The following is a 16,313-nucleotide window of genomic DNA, read 5'->3' on the forward strand; positions in this document are numbered from 1 at the left end:
CACCATGAAGTCCTGCAGGAATCCCACCCGACATGATAGCACAGTGAATTTAATTTAGCTTGTTGGAGGACAAAGCCATCAAGCCTGACTGATATAATTGCTCTCTCTCCCCCTCTAGCCAGAACTCTTCATTGTCACTTGGAGAATCTTGGTTTAATGGTCTGAAATCTCTTAGGAAAGAGACATTCATCATCACTGGAAGACTTCAGAAATAAACCCATTAACTAATTGGAACCAATAATGGTATGCCATTAGAACCTCATTCTACATTTAAATTTTTATGCTGTTTAACACTCAGGCTGCAGCCACATTGGCACGGAAACAAGGACACCGACGTCCACTGGGATATAAAATAAATGTGTAAAAGTGAATGTAATGACTTTTACCCAGGTTTTCCTCGATGGTGTAACTAAACATTTTAAATACTAAATACTTTGCTTCACTGCGGACTGATATGTGCAGCACTACCTTCATAGCTTCCCATCAAAATGACTTAAAACACAAAGGGCCGCTTCTAAGAAGCGGACGTCTGATTAATGATGTAGCTGAGCGATTGTGAATGTAGGCGTGAACAACCTTGTATACATACAGAATCAATGCACTTGAATAATTAAAGTATGAATGCCTCGTAAAAGATAAAACATCAGGTCGGACAAGTCTTTGATTAGCGCGGTCACTGGGACTCCAGAACAGGCCCAGATGAACATTTGATGAAGATCAGATCATCCTCTTCTTCCCTCTCTCTGCAGAAGCACAGACAAAGAAAGCCAGTAAACAGTACACTTTTACTTTTCTTCTACCTCCTGACACATTGACACCTCTCTCACACCCCCACTATGAATTATATATCATCTGTGCAAACAGCAAGAGTCCAATTCTCACTTGAAATGTTGGGGCAAGTTGTCTAGCGAGCGCCGAGCCCCTGACAGGACCAGCTCTTTTCCTTTGCAACTTCACAGCGACAAAATGCTGAGCTCTATTTAAAGGCGGAATAAGAGGGGTGCAAAGACCGAGACGATAAAAAGAAAAAAAAAGGGTGTGTGTGGGGGGGTAAAAACAAGAACTGTGTGACAAAATTATCGAAGGCACGCGGAGATCAAAGACGATCGGAGAATTTCCTCCAGCGCCGACCATTACGCCGCAGAACAAGAGGTACAACAAAAAATATGGGGCATAAGAAAACAAATACAGAGGGAATATGGAAGAAGCCCCATGTGGCCTTATTATAAGGGCTACACCGCAGGTACTATATTCTTTAACAGCAGTGCTTTATAAATTCTGTCATCTTGTTATGGCTGTCAGGACCACTGACCCTCTCTTCCTCTCTAACCGGCCAACAATTCTGAGGCTCATTCTTTTAACCGCGGCTGTCTGATTGCTTTGGTTGAGCACATAATCCAAACGGCTTGTCTCGGCTAATTGTTTGCGCTCCTTCCTCCAGCAGACGCGGGGCAGAGGATGAGAGCGGGAGCTACACTTATGATGGAGCGAGGGCAAAAGGGTGTCTGGATCCTATAGTGCTCATTATATCTCCCACTGTCTCTTTGTTGTGTTTCATATTCACCAGCTCTCGCACTGCAAAGCAAACAGAACTCCTACTTAGTCATCAAGCCCGAGGGGTGTTAAGAGCACGGGTCCCACTCTCGCTGCTGTCACAGCTCGCCTATGTTAATGCTCATAATGAGGAATAAGCCGTCTCATAAAGGAGATTCACGCAGCTAAATGACCAGATAGAAGCTGAACTCTGGCATTTTGTGCTCCGCTGAAACATTTAACAACAATCATCTGGGAGCACGAAACGCCAGCGCTGAGAAGTCTGAGGCCTCCAACCTCAGCGCTTTGAAGAACCGCCTGGCACTTCTTCTTCGTCGTCCTCTTCTTCTTCTTCTCTTTTTTCGTCCCCCCTCCCCATCCCGCTTTCAGTGCCACAGTAGAAATCAACTGTTATCTTTGACTGCCCCAGCCCCGGCTTCTGAAGTACCGGAGGACGGAGCAAGACTGATTGTCAGAGGTCGAAAGGCTAGGTCAAAGCCAGCTCATTCGTCAGACAAAATGCTATTTTTGTTTCCTGTGTGGTGAGGCGGGGGGAGGAGATGGGGGCAGCCTGCTCTCTCATTACCAGCGCTATCTCAGTAGTCCCTGCCACCTCCCCCCCATTACGGCACTTTTCTCTCTGGGGTAGATTCAAGCTTGTCTCCTTGTTGTCTTCTGGATGTGCTGAACCTACATTCACAACCCCCCCCCCCACACACCGCCATGAGTTACTTTAAAGATCGTTGGTGTGCGTCCATGTTTGCACACAGGACACTAAATGTTCAGGATGTACATGCTACACTTTGAGTAGTGACGTGTGTAAAGTAAAATGCAGGTACATTTGACCTGGAGATGGAGTTAAACTATTAAACATAAAGTCTTACTCTTGTATTTCTAGCAAATTAATGGCACCAAAAGAAATAAAAAAAACATTTATTGATGCATTTCAGCTGTCTGAGAAAGCATACGTGAACGGGCACTCATCATATTATAGAGAACGTCCCACCAAGGCCAACGTGAAGAATGGCTGCAGTGAAACAGTAATCACATCTGCACAAAAGGACTTTCACTCCATTAAACTGTTTGTGCTTCCAAAATGTAAGGTCAGGAGGAGGTGGAGATCTCATCTCATGTCAGATGAATTCAAGTTTTCTGGCCATCAAAAGGAAAATTATAGTTCACAAACCTTGAAGAGAATGTATTAAGCTCAAAAAGAATAAAGTCTATTTTGTGTAAGACCAGTAAATTATAAGTGTGTGTGCATGTATGCTTTTAGATATCGCCTTCAAAGCAGGTGGAAGACGCGCATCACCTCTCCTCCTCAGCTTAGATCCATAATTCAACTGAGAACAGAAAAATGTCAACTCAAATCATCCTTTACTGCTACTTTACCATCAGAACGTCTTTGAATTCATTTAAGAGCGCTGTAATGTAAGGAGGAATTCAGGAGAAGCCCTCCCGGACTTGATGAAGTTATCCAACGAGAGCCACCTCGTTTTTTTTAGGAGCCACTCTGCTCTAAACACAGCTGTCATTCTCTAACAAGGGAGGTGAGAGGGGACAAACAAGTTCCCAATTACTGCTGCGCCTCACGTTCCGCTACGGGAGTCCATAAAACAGTGTCTCAATTGCCTTTTCAGAGAGTCACACTGATAATTACTTCACTGGAGGTAAGGAGATTTAGAATCTATGAGATCTGTAATTACAGAGGTGGTCAAAGGAAGGTCATTCTTACTCAGCGGATGGGATGAGAAGCGAAACGTCACTGCTTTTGCAAGAATTTCTGTTCTTCCACTGGTGACCTTTTTTATCAGCATGAAATAAAGTACCAAAAGTTTTCTTATTCACTTTATTTTCCTTTTAAAGTGTGTGAATACAAATATTTAATGAAATGCATAACCTGGAGGGTACCTCAACGGTGTTCCTAGGTACTTGAGTAAATGTACTTAGTTACAGTTGAATCAGAATCAGAAAATAGTTTATTGCCAGGTACATTAAAGTTTACCACACGAGGAACTTGACGCGGTGTCGGTGCATTAAAAGGTGGAAGAGAAGCAATAAGGTATAAGGAATAAAGAAACTATTTACAATTTACATTAAGGTGAGGTATATGGCCTCTGCTCATCAATTTAGGACGAGAAATCTACATAAATATTTGAAGACTGTTGTAATTTTATTGTCAAAGAAAAACAAACACATCTTTAAAATAATGTGGAACTAAAAAAAAAAAATCCATTTACCCAAAACCCACACGAGTGGTTAAAGTTAAAAGCAATAGGAAATAGATTACCGTCTTGGAAATGGTTGGAATAAACACAGAGTAAATTAAATGTTAAAGGAACTAGCAAGCTACTGAATAAGAACATTAGTCAGAGCCACAGCACACAATATCACACATTCAGTCCTGCTGCAGGAGGAACTCAGCGGCCACTAAAAAATAAAGGCAGTTAAGATTTGAGCAGAGTAGTGGAACCGCAGGGTTTTAGAGAGCAAACCGCATCGCTTGTAGGGATCTACAGATAATGCTTTCACTTTGGATGCAAGGCGATATCAAGCTGTGTTGTAGATTTCTCACTCTGGGGGAATAATTTCAAAGAATCTACCCCATCCAGAGAGCTGTTGGACAAGAATCTGTGATCCTAATAATGTTGCCCGTTTGGATGTGATTCCGCTACACGGAAAAGTTGCATGTTAGATGTCAATTCCAGAGATTAATTGATCTACATTTTCTTGTTATTAATCAAAACTTTATTCAATATGACGCATTTGGATAACAGTGAACTTAACATTCCTGCAGTGAAATGTTTAAAATGACTGGACTTTCTTACATATTTTGTTGATCTGCGACATTATCTTAAATTTTTTTTTAAACAATTTACAAGCTTAAATAATTTAATACAGAGTCCTTTGGGTTAAAGAGTGTGAGGATGGACATCAATTATCATGACATTGACAAAAACTCCCATGATGCACTGGTCCTTCTCTATGCCACCATATTCTAACAAAAATTACACTTGGGAAGTAAATTTATGAAGAGAAACCTCAACATCTGGACAGTGAATCACATTTTCGTTATATTGTTAAAAGTTCCAGTTCTTCAAATTTTATAGACGTCCTCTGGAAGTATAAAATTTTTAAACTTAACTATATTTAACTATAGTTCTAAATACATCCCATCAGATCACTTTAAATGAACTAAATGACTAAACCAGCCCTTCTAATTCAACACGCTGTGTGGACGGCGTGTAATACCACCAAGCCCAGTGAGAGGTCCCTTGCTTTTGTCCTTCAGACACCAGAAGCTGATGAACCTCCTCCTACTCCTCTTCCTCCTCCTCCTTTCTAAGAAAAAAGAGCCTGTCTGCCTGCCAGGACAGACTGGGTTATTACAGTGTGTTCATGGTCCCATCATGTGTCGTCAGACCAATGCGGAGGCCGCGAGTAAAAGCCTCATGCAAAATTTATGTTCATGCGGCTGTTTCAGTGGGTGGAAAAATCAATATTGGGAGCCTGATGTACGGAGATGACTGAGTGCTCTCTGACTGACAGTAAAAGCTGAGAGAGATTGAGGGGCTACATTTACTGCTCCAGAAATGGAGAAGAGTGGAGTTGGCCTAACAGTCTGGTTCACCTTTAATTTCCATTTCATTGTAGTTTATTTCGACGACAACTTGCATATTTGAAGGCTTAAAGACATTATATTATCGGAGGAAAAAAAGAGAGACAATTGAGTATAAGCACACTTATTTTCAAATCGTCTAAAACGCAGCTTACACTGCGGTTTCGGAGCCACCATCGTTTCGTATATTATGGGCTCATTAAGTCTTCCCTTCCGTCCCAATTTGCACAGATATAAAACGATTGTAGAATAATCAAAAGACAATGTGGGCATGAGGAGGACATCACAGGGCTTTTGTTCTGTGTTGCTCTGCTTACATGCGCTTTTGATAGCATGCTACATACCCAGAGTGCATTTGGGGAGGAATGTGAGAAGACAAACGAAAGAAAGTGAGAAAAAGAAATTCAGTGGGATGAAATAACCCCAAACAATGGGATTTGCTTTCCATTCTTCTGCCTCCATCTTCAGTCTTTAATTATTCCCTTTGGTTGTCTGAGGGAGCGTGTAAGCACTTTCACACAGCACAACATGCCCAGCAGCACAACACTGTCTGCCTTAGTGATGTGGAGACTTCTGAGTGACACTGAGCCTCTTGTGATTATTAATGCTGTTTAATACAACACAGAACAGCCACTGTGATTGAGGACGGGAGGAAAGAAAAAAAGAAAAAGAATTTCAAAATGAATGCATTCAAAATGCAATAAGAATGGAATTACGTACCATATAAGAACTGCACTTGAGAAATATTTCCCCTGCTGCATAAACAATGAAATGAGGGCTAATGTTTTGTAGATGCTGAAAACGTGTATTTGATAACAACCACCGTGTCTGTTCTGTTTTATACACAGTGTTTAATGGAACCTCAGCTGATCCTGGTGGCATCCTTTGTGCCGGTTTAGTAGTTTCTTTCCTGAATCGCATATGAGATATTTGAGAGCACAGAACGATGTATGATGAATGAAGTAGCATGCTACTTATACGCTTATCGTGCTCTCTGACTAGCAACAGGTTCAGCAAAGGGCAGCAGCAGTAAATGAAATTCCGCACCGGGACAATATATCATCAAAAGAAATGTATGCACCCGAAACTTACAAGCCTTCTCCGGATGCGTACAAGGTGCATGACGGGGCTTGGAAGAGGGGGGTTAGGACGGAACAGCCGACTATAGGGAGAAAAGGGGATGGTTGCGGGGGGGGTGACGAGGTTTTGCATGATGGGTGAGGAGGGAGCAAATTTTTGTTGAATCAGTCCTATTTTCATACTGGCTGATCTGTGTCTTTTAACCATTTCACCGCAGCTGGAAAATGAAAGAACCGGGGCTAATTTCACAGTGAGAGCTCACTGAACTAAACCTCCCACGGTCTGTGGAAAAAGGTGCTAAGTCTACTTTGTCACTGTGAATTACAGCATCGTAATTCAGGAAAAGGACTCATGTGCATGAGGGAGAAAAATGGGAAATACAGTTGGATAGAAAGGCATGAAAAGCCCTTTTCCTGTGTGTTGTAGGTGAGTTTACTTCTGGTAAGTAACAGATATCGCTCTACTCAAAACTGCACCAATGCCACAGAATCCATCTGTGATGTGGCTCCAGTTCGTATGGAAATAGCACCCAAGGGGGCTTACATGCTCCTCAGGCCTCCTACGGGACCTCTTAAGCCACACTGATACAGATAAAAGCCCCCACGATTCTGGCCCCCAGATACCTTGACCATTAATTAAGGTAATTAGGCCCTGGTCAGCAATTAGTAACCACAGATAGCTTTTAGCAGCTAAGCCGTCCCCCCGCTGTTGAGGGGTTTGGTTCCATACCATCTGCTGACAAATGTCACCACGGATTCTTTGGTTTCACAGACGGGGAACCGGAGAGCCGTGTTTAAAGATGACCTCTGTGCGATGCAGGCCGGCTCCTGGACTCCCACAGCTTCCTGCTGCTGGAGGATCATTTTATTTGTTCTTTCTTTCTCTGGTTATTTTCCTCTTTTAAACGTTGAAGAGCGAGCGCTTGGAAAATCCATACGTGCTGCACACACATGGACCAGAGTGCGAATAGGAAATATTCACTGAGCAGGGTATCAATCAAAATTAGAACATCTGGTCCGAATGTAAGCAGTATTGATTTGAGCGAAATACTACATTGCTTGGCTTGTATTATTAAATCCATGATAGATCTATATTGATAATGTGCTAATTCACATTATAATTTATATACTGCTATATTTAGAGTGAAAATATTTCAGAATTACGTCTTATATGGAGCAGTTCAATATATTTTAAAAGATTTAATCCTTTTTCTGCACCACAATGTACCTTTATGCTATTACAAATAAAAATACCAATGTGAAGACACCTCATTAAATCTTATTCTGAGAGTATTTGTGCTTCAAAGCTACAGGAAATCACTAACAAGAGTAAAGACCAGCAGAATAAATGTGAGAAACATTCATGAACATGGTATTTCATACTGACATTAACATAAAGCAGCGTTTGTATTCCATCCTGTGACATAGGTGTGTGTGATATAAGGCACTAAGAACAGGATGAATACACACATTCAACCTTAGAGAACAGATCATGCAGTAATTCACATCACTGGGGAATGGGAAATAAAGGATGCAGCTGTGCTACTTTACACAATTCCACATTTGAAGCAATTGGCGATAACACCATTTTCATCCCGGTTCAGTCCCATAAAATTACCATTAACATTACAACTCATGCAGAACATAGATAAATGTAAAATGTCACCCAGTTCTGCCAGGCGGGAATTCGAGTTCCACAAGATTACCATCTCTGTCTGCTTTCTCCCACTGCACCTTGTCTAATATTTCATTTACAACATTTCATAAGTTCATTTTCCCCTCACTGACCATGTAAATCACAAATCAATTTTCATTTAAAATGCTTGACTACCGATTGTGGCTGAAAGCTTCAGCATCCCGCCTCGGCAATGTGGTGGACCTTTAGCAAATCTGCTAGGAAAGCAGTGAGATGTCATTTCTGCAGAACAACTCCAGGGTCAGGAGTTAAAGGCTTTTACCTGAAGCATTTAATGAGTGCTGAAATATCATAAAAACAATACATTATAATGTATCGTAATTTATATTACAAACGCCGCTCCCTTGGTCTAGCCATCGACTAGTTTACTCAACAGGAACAATGGGCTGATTATGTGATGATGAAAAGATGAACTCCATTGATTGCTGGAGATTTTTAATCAATACTCGCAACAAAATTGCTGAATATTTATTGAAGGCACAAGTGTGCAGACATTTTCTTGAAAAGGATAAACACGACTGAGGTTTTATTTTTTTAAAAATGAGCACGCAACTTGTAAGACTTTTGGAATAAACTGTTAATTTGGTTGAGCAGAAACAACATAATGTGCGTTTTTCCATCAGCAGGAGGGTAATCTGTTCTAAGGGGATAGAAATGGAATAATTTGCATGTTCCTAATCATTCATGTAATTGGAAGCTAATTTGGAAAAATTCCCATGATTGCATGACTCCTAATTCAGGAAAGCCATCCTCTTTACCTAAGCGCTACGCTATAAATCCATTTAAACAAATACATCGCAGTGCACACTTGTATTGTGGCTTTTGTATGCATGCCTCAGTGTTTACCAGTGAGGGCAGATGTCAGGGTTTGCCATGGAGGAGCAGACACAGCCACATCTGATTAACAATAATATTGTCCTCCCCCACATCTCCGTAAAGACTCACCCTGTTCCTTTCCTCTTTTCTTTCCTTCTATTTAAGGCTCTGGCAGCATGTCCTGTGGCGTGGCTGAGCCGGAGTGACACCGCCACCATCTCCAGAAACACAACACGAGTCAAGAGCCAGAAGGTTTTGACAAAGAGCACAATTGCATCCTACTAGACGGGAAGTATAAAAATACATTGGGGTATACATTCAGTTTTTTGTTGTTTTTTTTAAATGCACCATTTGTGCAATTATGAAATACGTGCAACCTGAATTCGGAACAAATCATAAGCTTGTCTGCAACAAGTGAAACACCATGGGGTAAAATTTACTTGCATCTGAGCTTCAAAAAAAAGACATCAGAGTGTAAATCAGTCTCATGGGAGAGTGTGTGTTCATATGAGCATGTACAGTAATCCTGCACATCAGTGTTCATTGCACCTCTGTACATTCGGATCGGTGATTCTTTTTCTTCTTCCCCTTGCCAAACTGTCACAAAGGCGGTAACCTCACACGTTTCCAAGCTGCTCATTGAAGACAAACAATAAACTACTGGCAGATATCAATGGCAGAGATGAGAACCTGGGTGCCGTATCTTCTGGGACCGCCTCGCGAAGCTGCCGCTGCCTGCTCTTCATCTCCGGCAGCACCTCTCACTCTCAATTATTTGGCTGCTGTCACAACAAATCAATCAAATTACCGCTCCAGGACTGTGTGCAGCTGCTCCTATTGCACCGCTAGTTGCATTAGCTTTGAAATGTATGAGGTCTACATTTTATCACTGTTATTTATTTAATGCAGCCCCCTCCTCCCTCCCATCTCTCTCCCTCCCTCCCTAGAAGAGTCATCTTACAACCACAGCAAAGTTAAGTCATTAAAGGACGACAGGGGATACACACTACTGGAGAATGGCTCAAATTAAACAGCAATAAGGGAGAAGGGGACGGCTTTGGCTTCTATTGTGTTAAAATGGCAGATGTCGATGTGAGGAAGTGTGAACTGCTGCTGGCAGAATGTGCACACAAACAATAGCTTATTTTTTCTCTTATCCTAAAATGATTCCATACTTACACGTGAGAAAGAAAAAGGGAGTTACAATGAGACACCATTGTAGCTAAAACAAGGCCGAAATTCTCCCTGTATGAAAATTTAGCAGATAAAAAGAGACACAGAGGCATTCCCACGGCAGACAGAGGCTACTTCGGCGGCCCGGCCCGGCGATCTAACCTTTTAAAGGAGCAGCAGTCAGCTGAGGCGGAAAATATGCAGTCTGACATGTCTAACTAGTGTGGAAACATTCGGGTCTTCCCCAAGGAGCCCACCCTCTGGTGCCGTAATGAGCACAGTGATTTCCCTAATTTGTATGGCGCCAACACCTGCGAACCTAAGAAGACACGTTTTCATCAAAAACGGCAGACATGCCTTTGATTGGCGTTGACACCGGGTCTCATTACCGCAGTTGAGTGGGATGTCGACCTTTATCAGGGAGCTTGAGTGCTGTTTGGAGTTTCCTTGCCGATGAGCGCAGAGGAACAACGCTCTCACCTCAACCATTAGAAGTCGCTCCTCTGATGTGATGCCGCCGCCTGGCTTTCTGCTGAGCGCAAATAAGATGGGATGTGCTTATTAATATGAAAGAGATGCAGTAAACTAGGTTCTCGCATTACCTTTGAGTGAGTCACAGAGAACAGGGGGAGACAGATGAGACTTTGTTCTGCTCCCTCCCATTGGGCATTGCTTGTACATTGCTTTGATACAACTAGTTTTACAAGTATGGTAATCACGCACTGCTTGTTATAAAATCAAGTGAGATCTAAACCTATTAAAAATACAGCAGAAAGTTAGCATTACATCTAAAAAGCGAAAGCATCATTTGAGCATAACATCCGAACGTCACGCATGATGCTTTTATTCCTGCGAGGCGTCATATTTACAGACCTCCAGCGTGACCCAACCTAGTTTTTAGTCTCTGTGAAGTCAGCTAGAATTGTGCGCACTCTGTCACAAAAGATAACTTTTCTCCCTTGTTTAGTTTCATTGTGAATTTGTTTTTGCTGCGTGTTCGCAGGCATAAATCATTGTGACAAATAACCAGTTACGCCGCCGCCTGTGTTTACCGAGTCTGCCACAAGATGCTGCTCAGTTTTATTTAAACAACCACTCCAACTTTACAGCACAACCCCATTACAGTGATAGTTATTCATCACCGTCTGAGGGAGCTGCCTTCCTGAAGCTCTCGCAGCGGTCCGGCCGATTCCCTTCTGTAAACATTCATTCTCCTCAGAAGAGCTTTGATTAGCAGCGTCGATGTGCGATCAAAAAACACGCTGCTGCTCCTGTTTTTTCTGATTTTGTGGTTTCACTTCCCTCCAAAAAGTCAAATATGAGAATTTCTGCAATGCACAAAAAAAAAAGAAGAGGAAAAAAAAAGACACCAAACAAATTACTTTACATGTAATACAGCTAAATTTAAACACGGGCTCTTACAGAGACGCCATTCCTGCGCACTCAGCCGCCTATTCCCCAAGACAAACAGCCTTATTAGCTGGTCATTAGCCGCCTCATTACATTTAAATGCATCCATTGCCTGGGCTCCTCCTGGAGTCTCATTACGAAGCCTCACAGTTGTCTCATGTCTGATCTGACGCTAATTAGCTAGCAGCGTGAGTGCTGTAAAACACACTCTCTCCCGAGGTCGTGAAATGAGATGACTGCTCCCCGGCGACAGTGCAGCCTGCATTATATGTGTGATTAATCAGGCCTGGAGACCCGGAGGAGGTGGGGAAGTATTAAGGGTGGGAGGCGAGGGGTGTGTGGGGGGGTAGAGTTGCAGTTGTCTGACAGAGGTGCTGCGCCAGCAGGCCTCATTCAGCGGAGCTGTGATGAACTCAGACAGGGAGGAGTGGAGGAGCGCCGCGTGGCCAGAGGGGCCTGGACACAGTCAAGACATTTAGCTTCACTCGTGACTTGTGTCACTTTCTCTCCACGGAGGTCCCTTCAATGCATCCCCTTCAGATAAGAGGACGCGCGACGAGGCAGTCTGTCAGTCCACACGCTTAAAAAAAGATCTGCCAACTGAGGCTTTTTTTTTTAACTCCACTATCTTCCTTATTTGGGGAAAATTTTTTATCAGAACATTGGATTCCAGACTTTTTGTGGTGGCGTTTTGATACTTCATCAGATCCTGAACCCTGCTAGGTCGCAGCACATGGATCAGGAGGAAGATGTGTTGAAGTGTGAGTGAGACGGGCCTTCTGGGCCCATTATCATCCACTACTGATGGATACATTGAAGGGCTCGCCGGAAAGATGCAGGTTTATTAAAAGCTCTGCCCACAGCGATGGCTTCTGTTATTTATGCATGTTTGTGTCCATTAGGCCTCTACCTCCATATTTCCTCACTCAGGGCATCTGTCTATCCATTTCTCCACATGAAGGGAGCCTTCTCTGCACTTTGTGCTGCACTGGCATTATTGTAATCTCCATCCTAAAAACACACTGCTTTACATGTAGCCTGGCATCTTTTTACATTAGAACTGCTCTCTCATCTAAGATTCATGACCTACGGATTCCCCATCCATCCTTCAATCTAATGGAGACAATGTTTTAAACATTAAAATGAAAACCATTTACAACTATGATCAAAAGAGAACACTTGGACATTAAAGTTTAAAGGCACGGATAAGTACGGCCGTGTAGATGGACAGATGAGGTGGAAAGAGATAAAAAAAATGAAGTATGGTGCACTCTTACGCACAGGGAAGAGGCATAAAGTGTTTTTGCGGTGCACTGCAAAACGTTGACCTGTTATTAATACGGTTGCTCCTTGGGGCAAGTTGAGGATAGCGGCTTTTTGGAATACAAAGCCCCAAAGGACACTTACCTGCTTGGAAGCTATGTCAAGCATTTTTATTAAAGGAAAAATAAAAACAGCTTCACGTCAAGCAATGGACTTCCTGTTAGATCCAGAATTTAGTACATCTATTAATAATAGTTCCTGATGTCACCTGATCAATGACTCATCACGTTTAATACAGAAAACTTGTCTCACATGACCATGAGACCAGCGTCTTTTTAGAGCATCCGTCAGTACCTGAATTATTTTTTGACCTTCTACCTGCGACACCACGTCAACCTTGATTCGTCAAAAGAAGTCTGTATTTCTTGGCCTTTTTCTTACCTTGCAGGTTCTGGAGAGGGAGCGTCATTATGCCCCCCGCAGCAGCAGCAGCCACCAGGCTTTGGATGTTGGCTGTGGGCAGGGAAAGAACGAGTCCCTGCTGCCCACCCAGGTGCCCGCCTGCATTGAAGGGGATGAGGATGGGTTGGCTCATGCCTGGCGCCGCCCCGGACATCACGCCACCGACTGCGTTGGCCAGCTGCTGGGCCACCAGGAGAGACTGTAGCAGACGCACAAAAAAACACCCACGGGGTCATCATATTAACCAAAGTCTCTCATGTAGCTAAAATAATCATCATTATACCTGATCAGAGATTTTTACTGCTTGTAAAGGAATATAAAGCTTCTTAAAATGTGATTACCATAATGTCATTATTTTAAATTAAATACTTGAGGCATGAATACATAGAAAAGAAAATTACTTTAAAGTAAATCAATACTGCTGTTGCTGCCTTTGTTATAATAACCTGGATGTAAAAGTATGTATGTATACATGTATGCATATGAAAGTAGAAGTACATATTTGTGTGCCCATTGAACTGTTTGTCTGGATTTTATTATTCACCTCTGATATGTCAAAAAATATGATGATGATCTACACTTGTAAATGGTGTAAAAAATAAGCAGAAATGTGGTCACATACTTTCTTTTGTCTTTGTGTAAATGTTAAAACGTCTTGATGACATATGTTAATATTAACTGTAGGAAACTAGCAAGGCTATATCGTAATATTATTGTATTGTGTTTTGGACCCAGACAGCAGGCTGTTATCATCCTACCAGTGGTCAGGGAAGTAGTTCACGTTAGACCCCCACAGCTCTTATCATGTGTTATTAATTTTACTAATACATGCCCATTTTTAGTGAATGGCCAATAAAATTTTAAGGATAATGTCCTCTAATAAATGAACTATACCCTCAAATTTATGCAGAAATGTTGAATCACAAACAATAAAGATGCTCTAACTTCTGACTCACTGTAATAGTAAATGATAATAATAGAAAATACTTTTTTTTATTGGATAAATATTCTATATCTTCATTGATTGTGTATTCATTATGAGAATTGTTCCATTTTTCCAATTACAATGAACAATGATGCTTGCAGGTGATGCTTTGTGACCATGAGATTAGATCTGAAAGTGTGTTTCAGCCTATTACATTACAAATTCTAAAAACATAAAAATAATAATGACATATTAATATAACATGAAAATACACAGGGCATCACATTTAGGTGATTGATAAACATAATTTTATATCCGGGAATGTTGAAGTGAATAAAGGGTAGTGGATATCGACTGCATTGCTGATCAATATGTTTTAATACAGTTGTTCTGTAGACGAATCCTGTGCTTTGTTGCATGACAGACTGACAGTCCAAACACACTGCTGCTGCTGCTGACAGAGATAAACCCCAATCTTTGTGAAAAAGCTGAGATTTTTTTCTTCCTTCTCAGAGATGCAGAGTGATTTATGTTTCATCCCACTGAACAAATCTCTGGTAACACACAAGTGTGTGGTACCAAAGTAGCAGTACTTCACTCTTTTGATGAGGGATATAACACAACACTCTTGTCTCTTCGTGAATCCATTCATTCATATTAGTTAAAGCCAAATCTGTGCAGTCACACCAATAGAGGAACAGATAAGTTATCAAACGCATCGCTCTGAGATATTTTACATAGCAGAAAATCTCTTCAAATGTATTTTTCGATGAAGTGGGTTTGCAAATGCACCAACACATTTTTCGTCGAGAGCTTTGTGCTGTGGCTGAAACCTCGATGACTACACAGGGAATGACATCTTGAATTTCATCCATTCTGATGAAACCTTTTTTCAAATTATGTCAGTGGGCATGTCAAACTGAATTTACACAGGAGCTATGACATGAGCGATAGAGAGGATTCTGCAAAACCCAACAAAATGACTGGTTAAACATCAAATTGAATTCTTTGGAATGAGACAATAAAGGTACATTGTCAGTTTGTGTTGCAAAACAGTGTTTAGACGTCGCCAGGTAAGCCTGGCTGCACTCCCACGTCGCGACTTACTCTCACAAGCCTTTAACTCCAATTGTCAGCTATCTGCTTCTGTTTTGCATGGCGTGTCTGCAGCTTGCACATGATGCAGAGTGGGCTGACTGGTGCGAAGACCCCACTGTACTCCCAGGTCTGGTGCTGCTGGGTGACAGGCGTGTCACTGTGATAACCCTTGCATGGTGCAAACCTTCTGCACCCACTCCGACACACACGTGATCGCAGTTTAAAAGGTACGAGGTCATGCAGGTTTTAAAGCTAGAGACAAAAGAAAACCTGTTTGCACTCCTGAACCGTTGAAAGAGCAACGTAGTTCTGTTGAGGCTAATCAAACACACGCTAAAGGAATCTCCTTTCCCAACATTTGCTTTGATTCAAAACAACAATGCACAACAGATGACATCATCTGATGTTTCTGAGAGCATTCAAAATGACATTTGCCATTAGCTTCAGCGTATGTATTAATAATTTGGAAGCTCAACAGAACCCCCAAAGGAAAATAACAAAAGCAACCCGTTTGTTAGCGACGTGTGACACATGTTTAATCTTGAATTTTAAACAAAAACGCAGATAGAAGCGGCGCATAATCAAAGAAGCGCTTTGAACGTCTCATCTCTGAGTCAAACGAAATGAGATCACCAGGCTTGACGCCTTCACATATGAGGGAATAACATTAAAAGACAATTCGGCAAATTATCGAATGTCACACTGATTTATTTATCGCGAGGAGAAGGAGGCGGCTGGAGAAAGTATTTTGGAGGGATTTAAAACCGCCAGTTTAAGAAAGATCGTAATCGTCTGCTGAGGTGTGAACGTACATGTGGAAAGAACACAGCTCGCTTAATTCCAAAGAAACATTAAAGTGCTACTAGGTGAAAGAGCATCACTGACCCAGAGTTACAAGTAGTCTACATCCTGCCTCCCTCCCCCTCACCATAGGTGTTGTAGGAGAGCTGCTCTACAGTGGCATGGCAGGCCTGACAGCTGCTGTTGAGTGCCAGTCTCCTGGGGGGCCACACAAATGTACAGACCGGTTGTGTGTTTGGTTCCAGATGGGGGAGCAACCCAACTCAGGAACGGAATGTGGTACCCAGCCCTCTCTGCCCATCAGGGGGAGAATAGGCCCTTCTATCTGCTTGGCAGCTCTGGCACTGAGAAATTGCCTATAATCACCCAGATAGCAGACTTTTGTCATCCTAACTGCAAGTGGGTAACAGAAGGAAGGTGGATTCATGTTGGGTAAAC

At 42.2% G+C, this 16,313-nt stretch overlaps 1 protein-coding gene across 1 annotated transcript in view; it reads right to left on the minus strand.

Annotated features, from left to right (window-relative positions):
• The window catches only part of pou6f2 (POU class 6 homeobox 2), a 57,573-nt gene that overhangs the window by 27,312 nt on the left and 13,948 nt on the right, over positions 1-16,313 (minus strand). Inside the window, exon 3 of the mRNA XM_068304383.1 lies at positions 13,031-13,250. Within this exon, the coding sequence (XP_068160484.1) occupies positions 13,031-13,250 (220 nt within the window). The remainder of the gene's footprint in view (positions 1-13,030; positions 13,251-16,313) is intronic.

Source organism: Antennarius striatus, chromosome 20 (genome assembly GCF_040054535.1).
Source record: "Antennarius striatus isolate MH-2024 chromosome 20, ASM4005453v1, whole genome shotgun sequence".
NCBI classification, from domain to species: Eukaryota; Metazoa; Chordata; class Actinopteri; order Lophiiformes; family Antennariidae; genus Antennarius; species Antennarius striatus.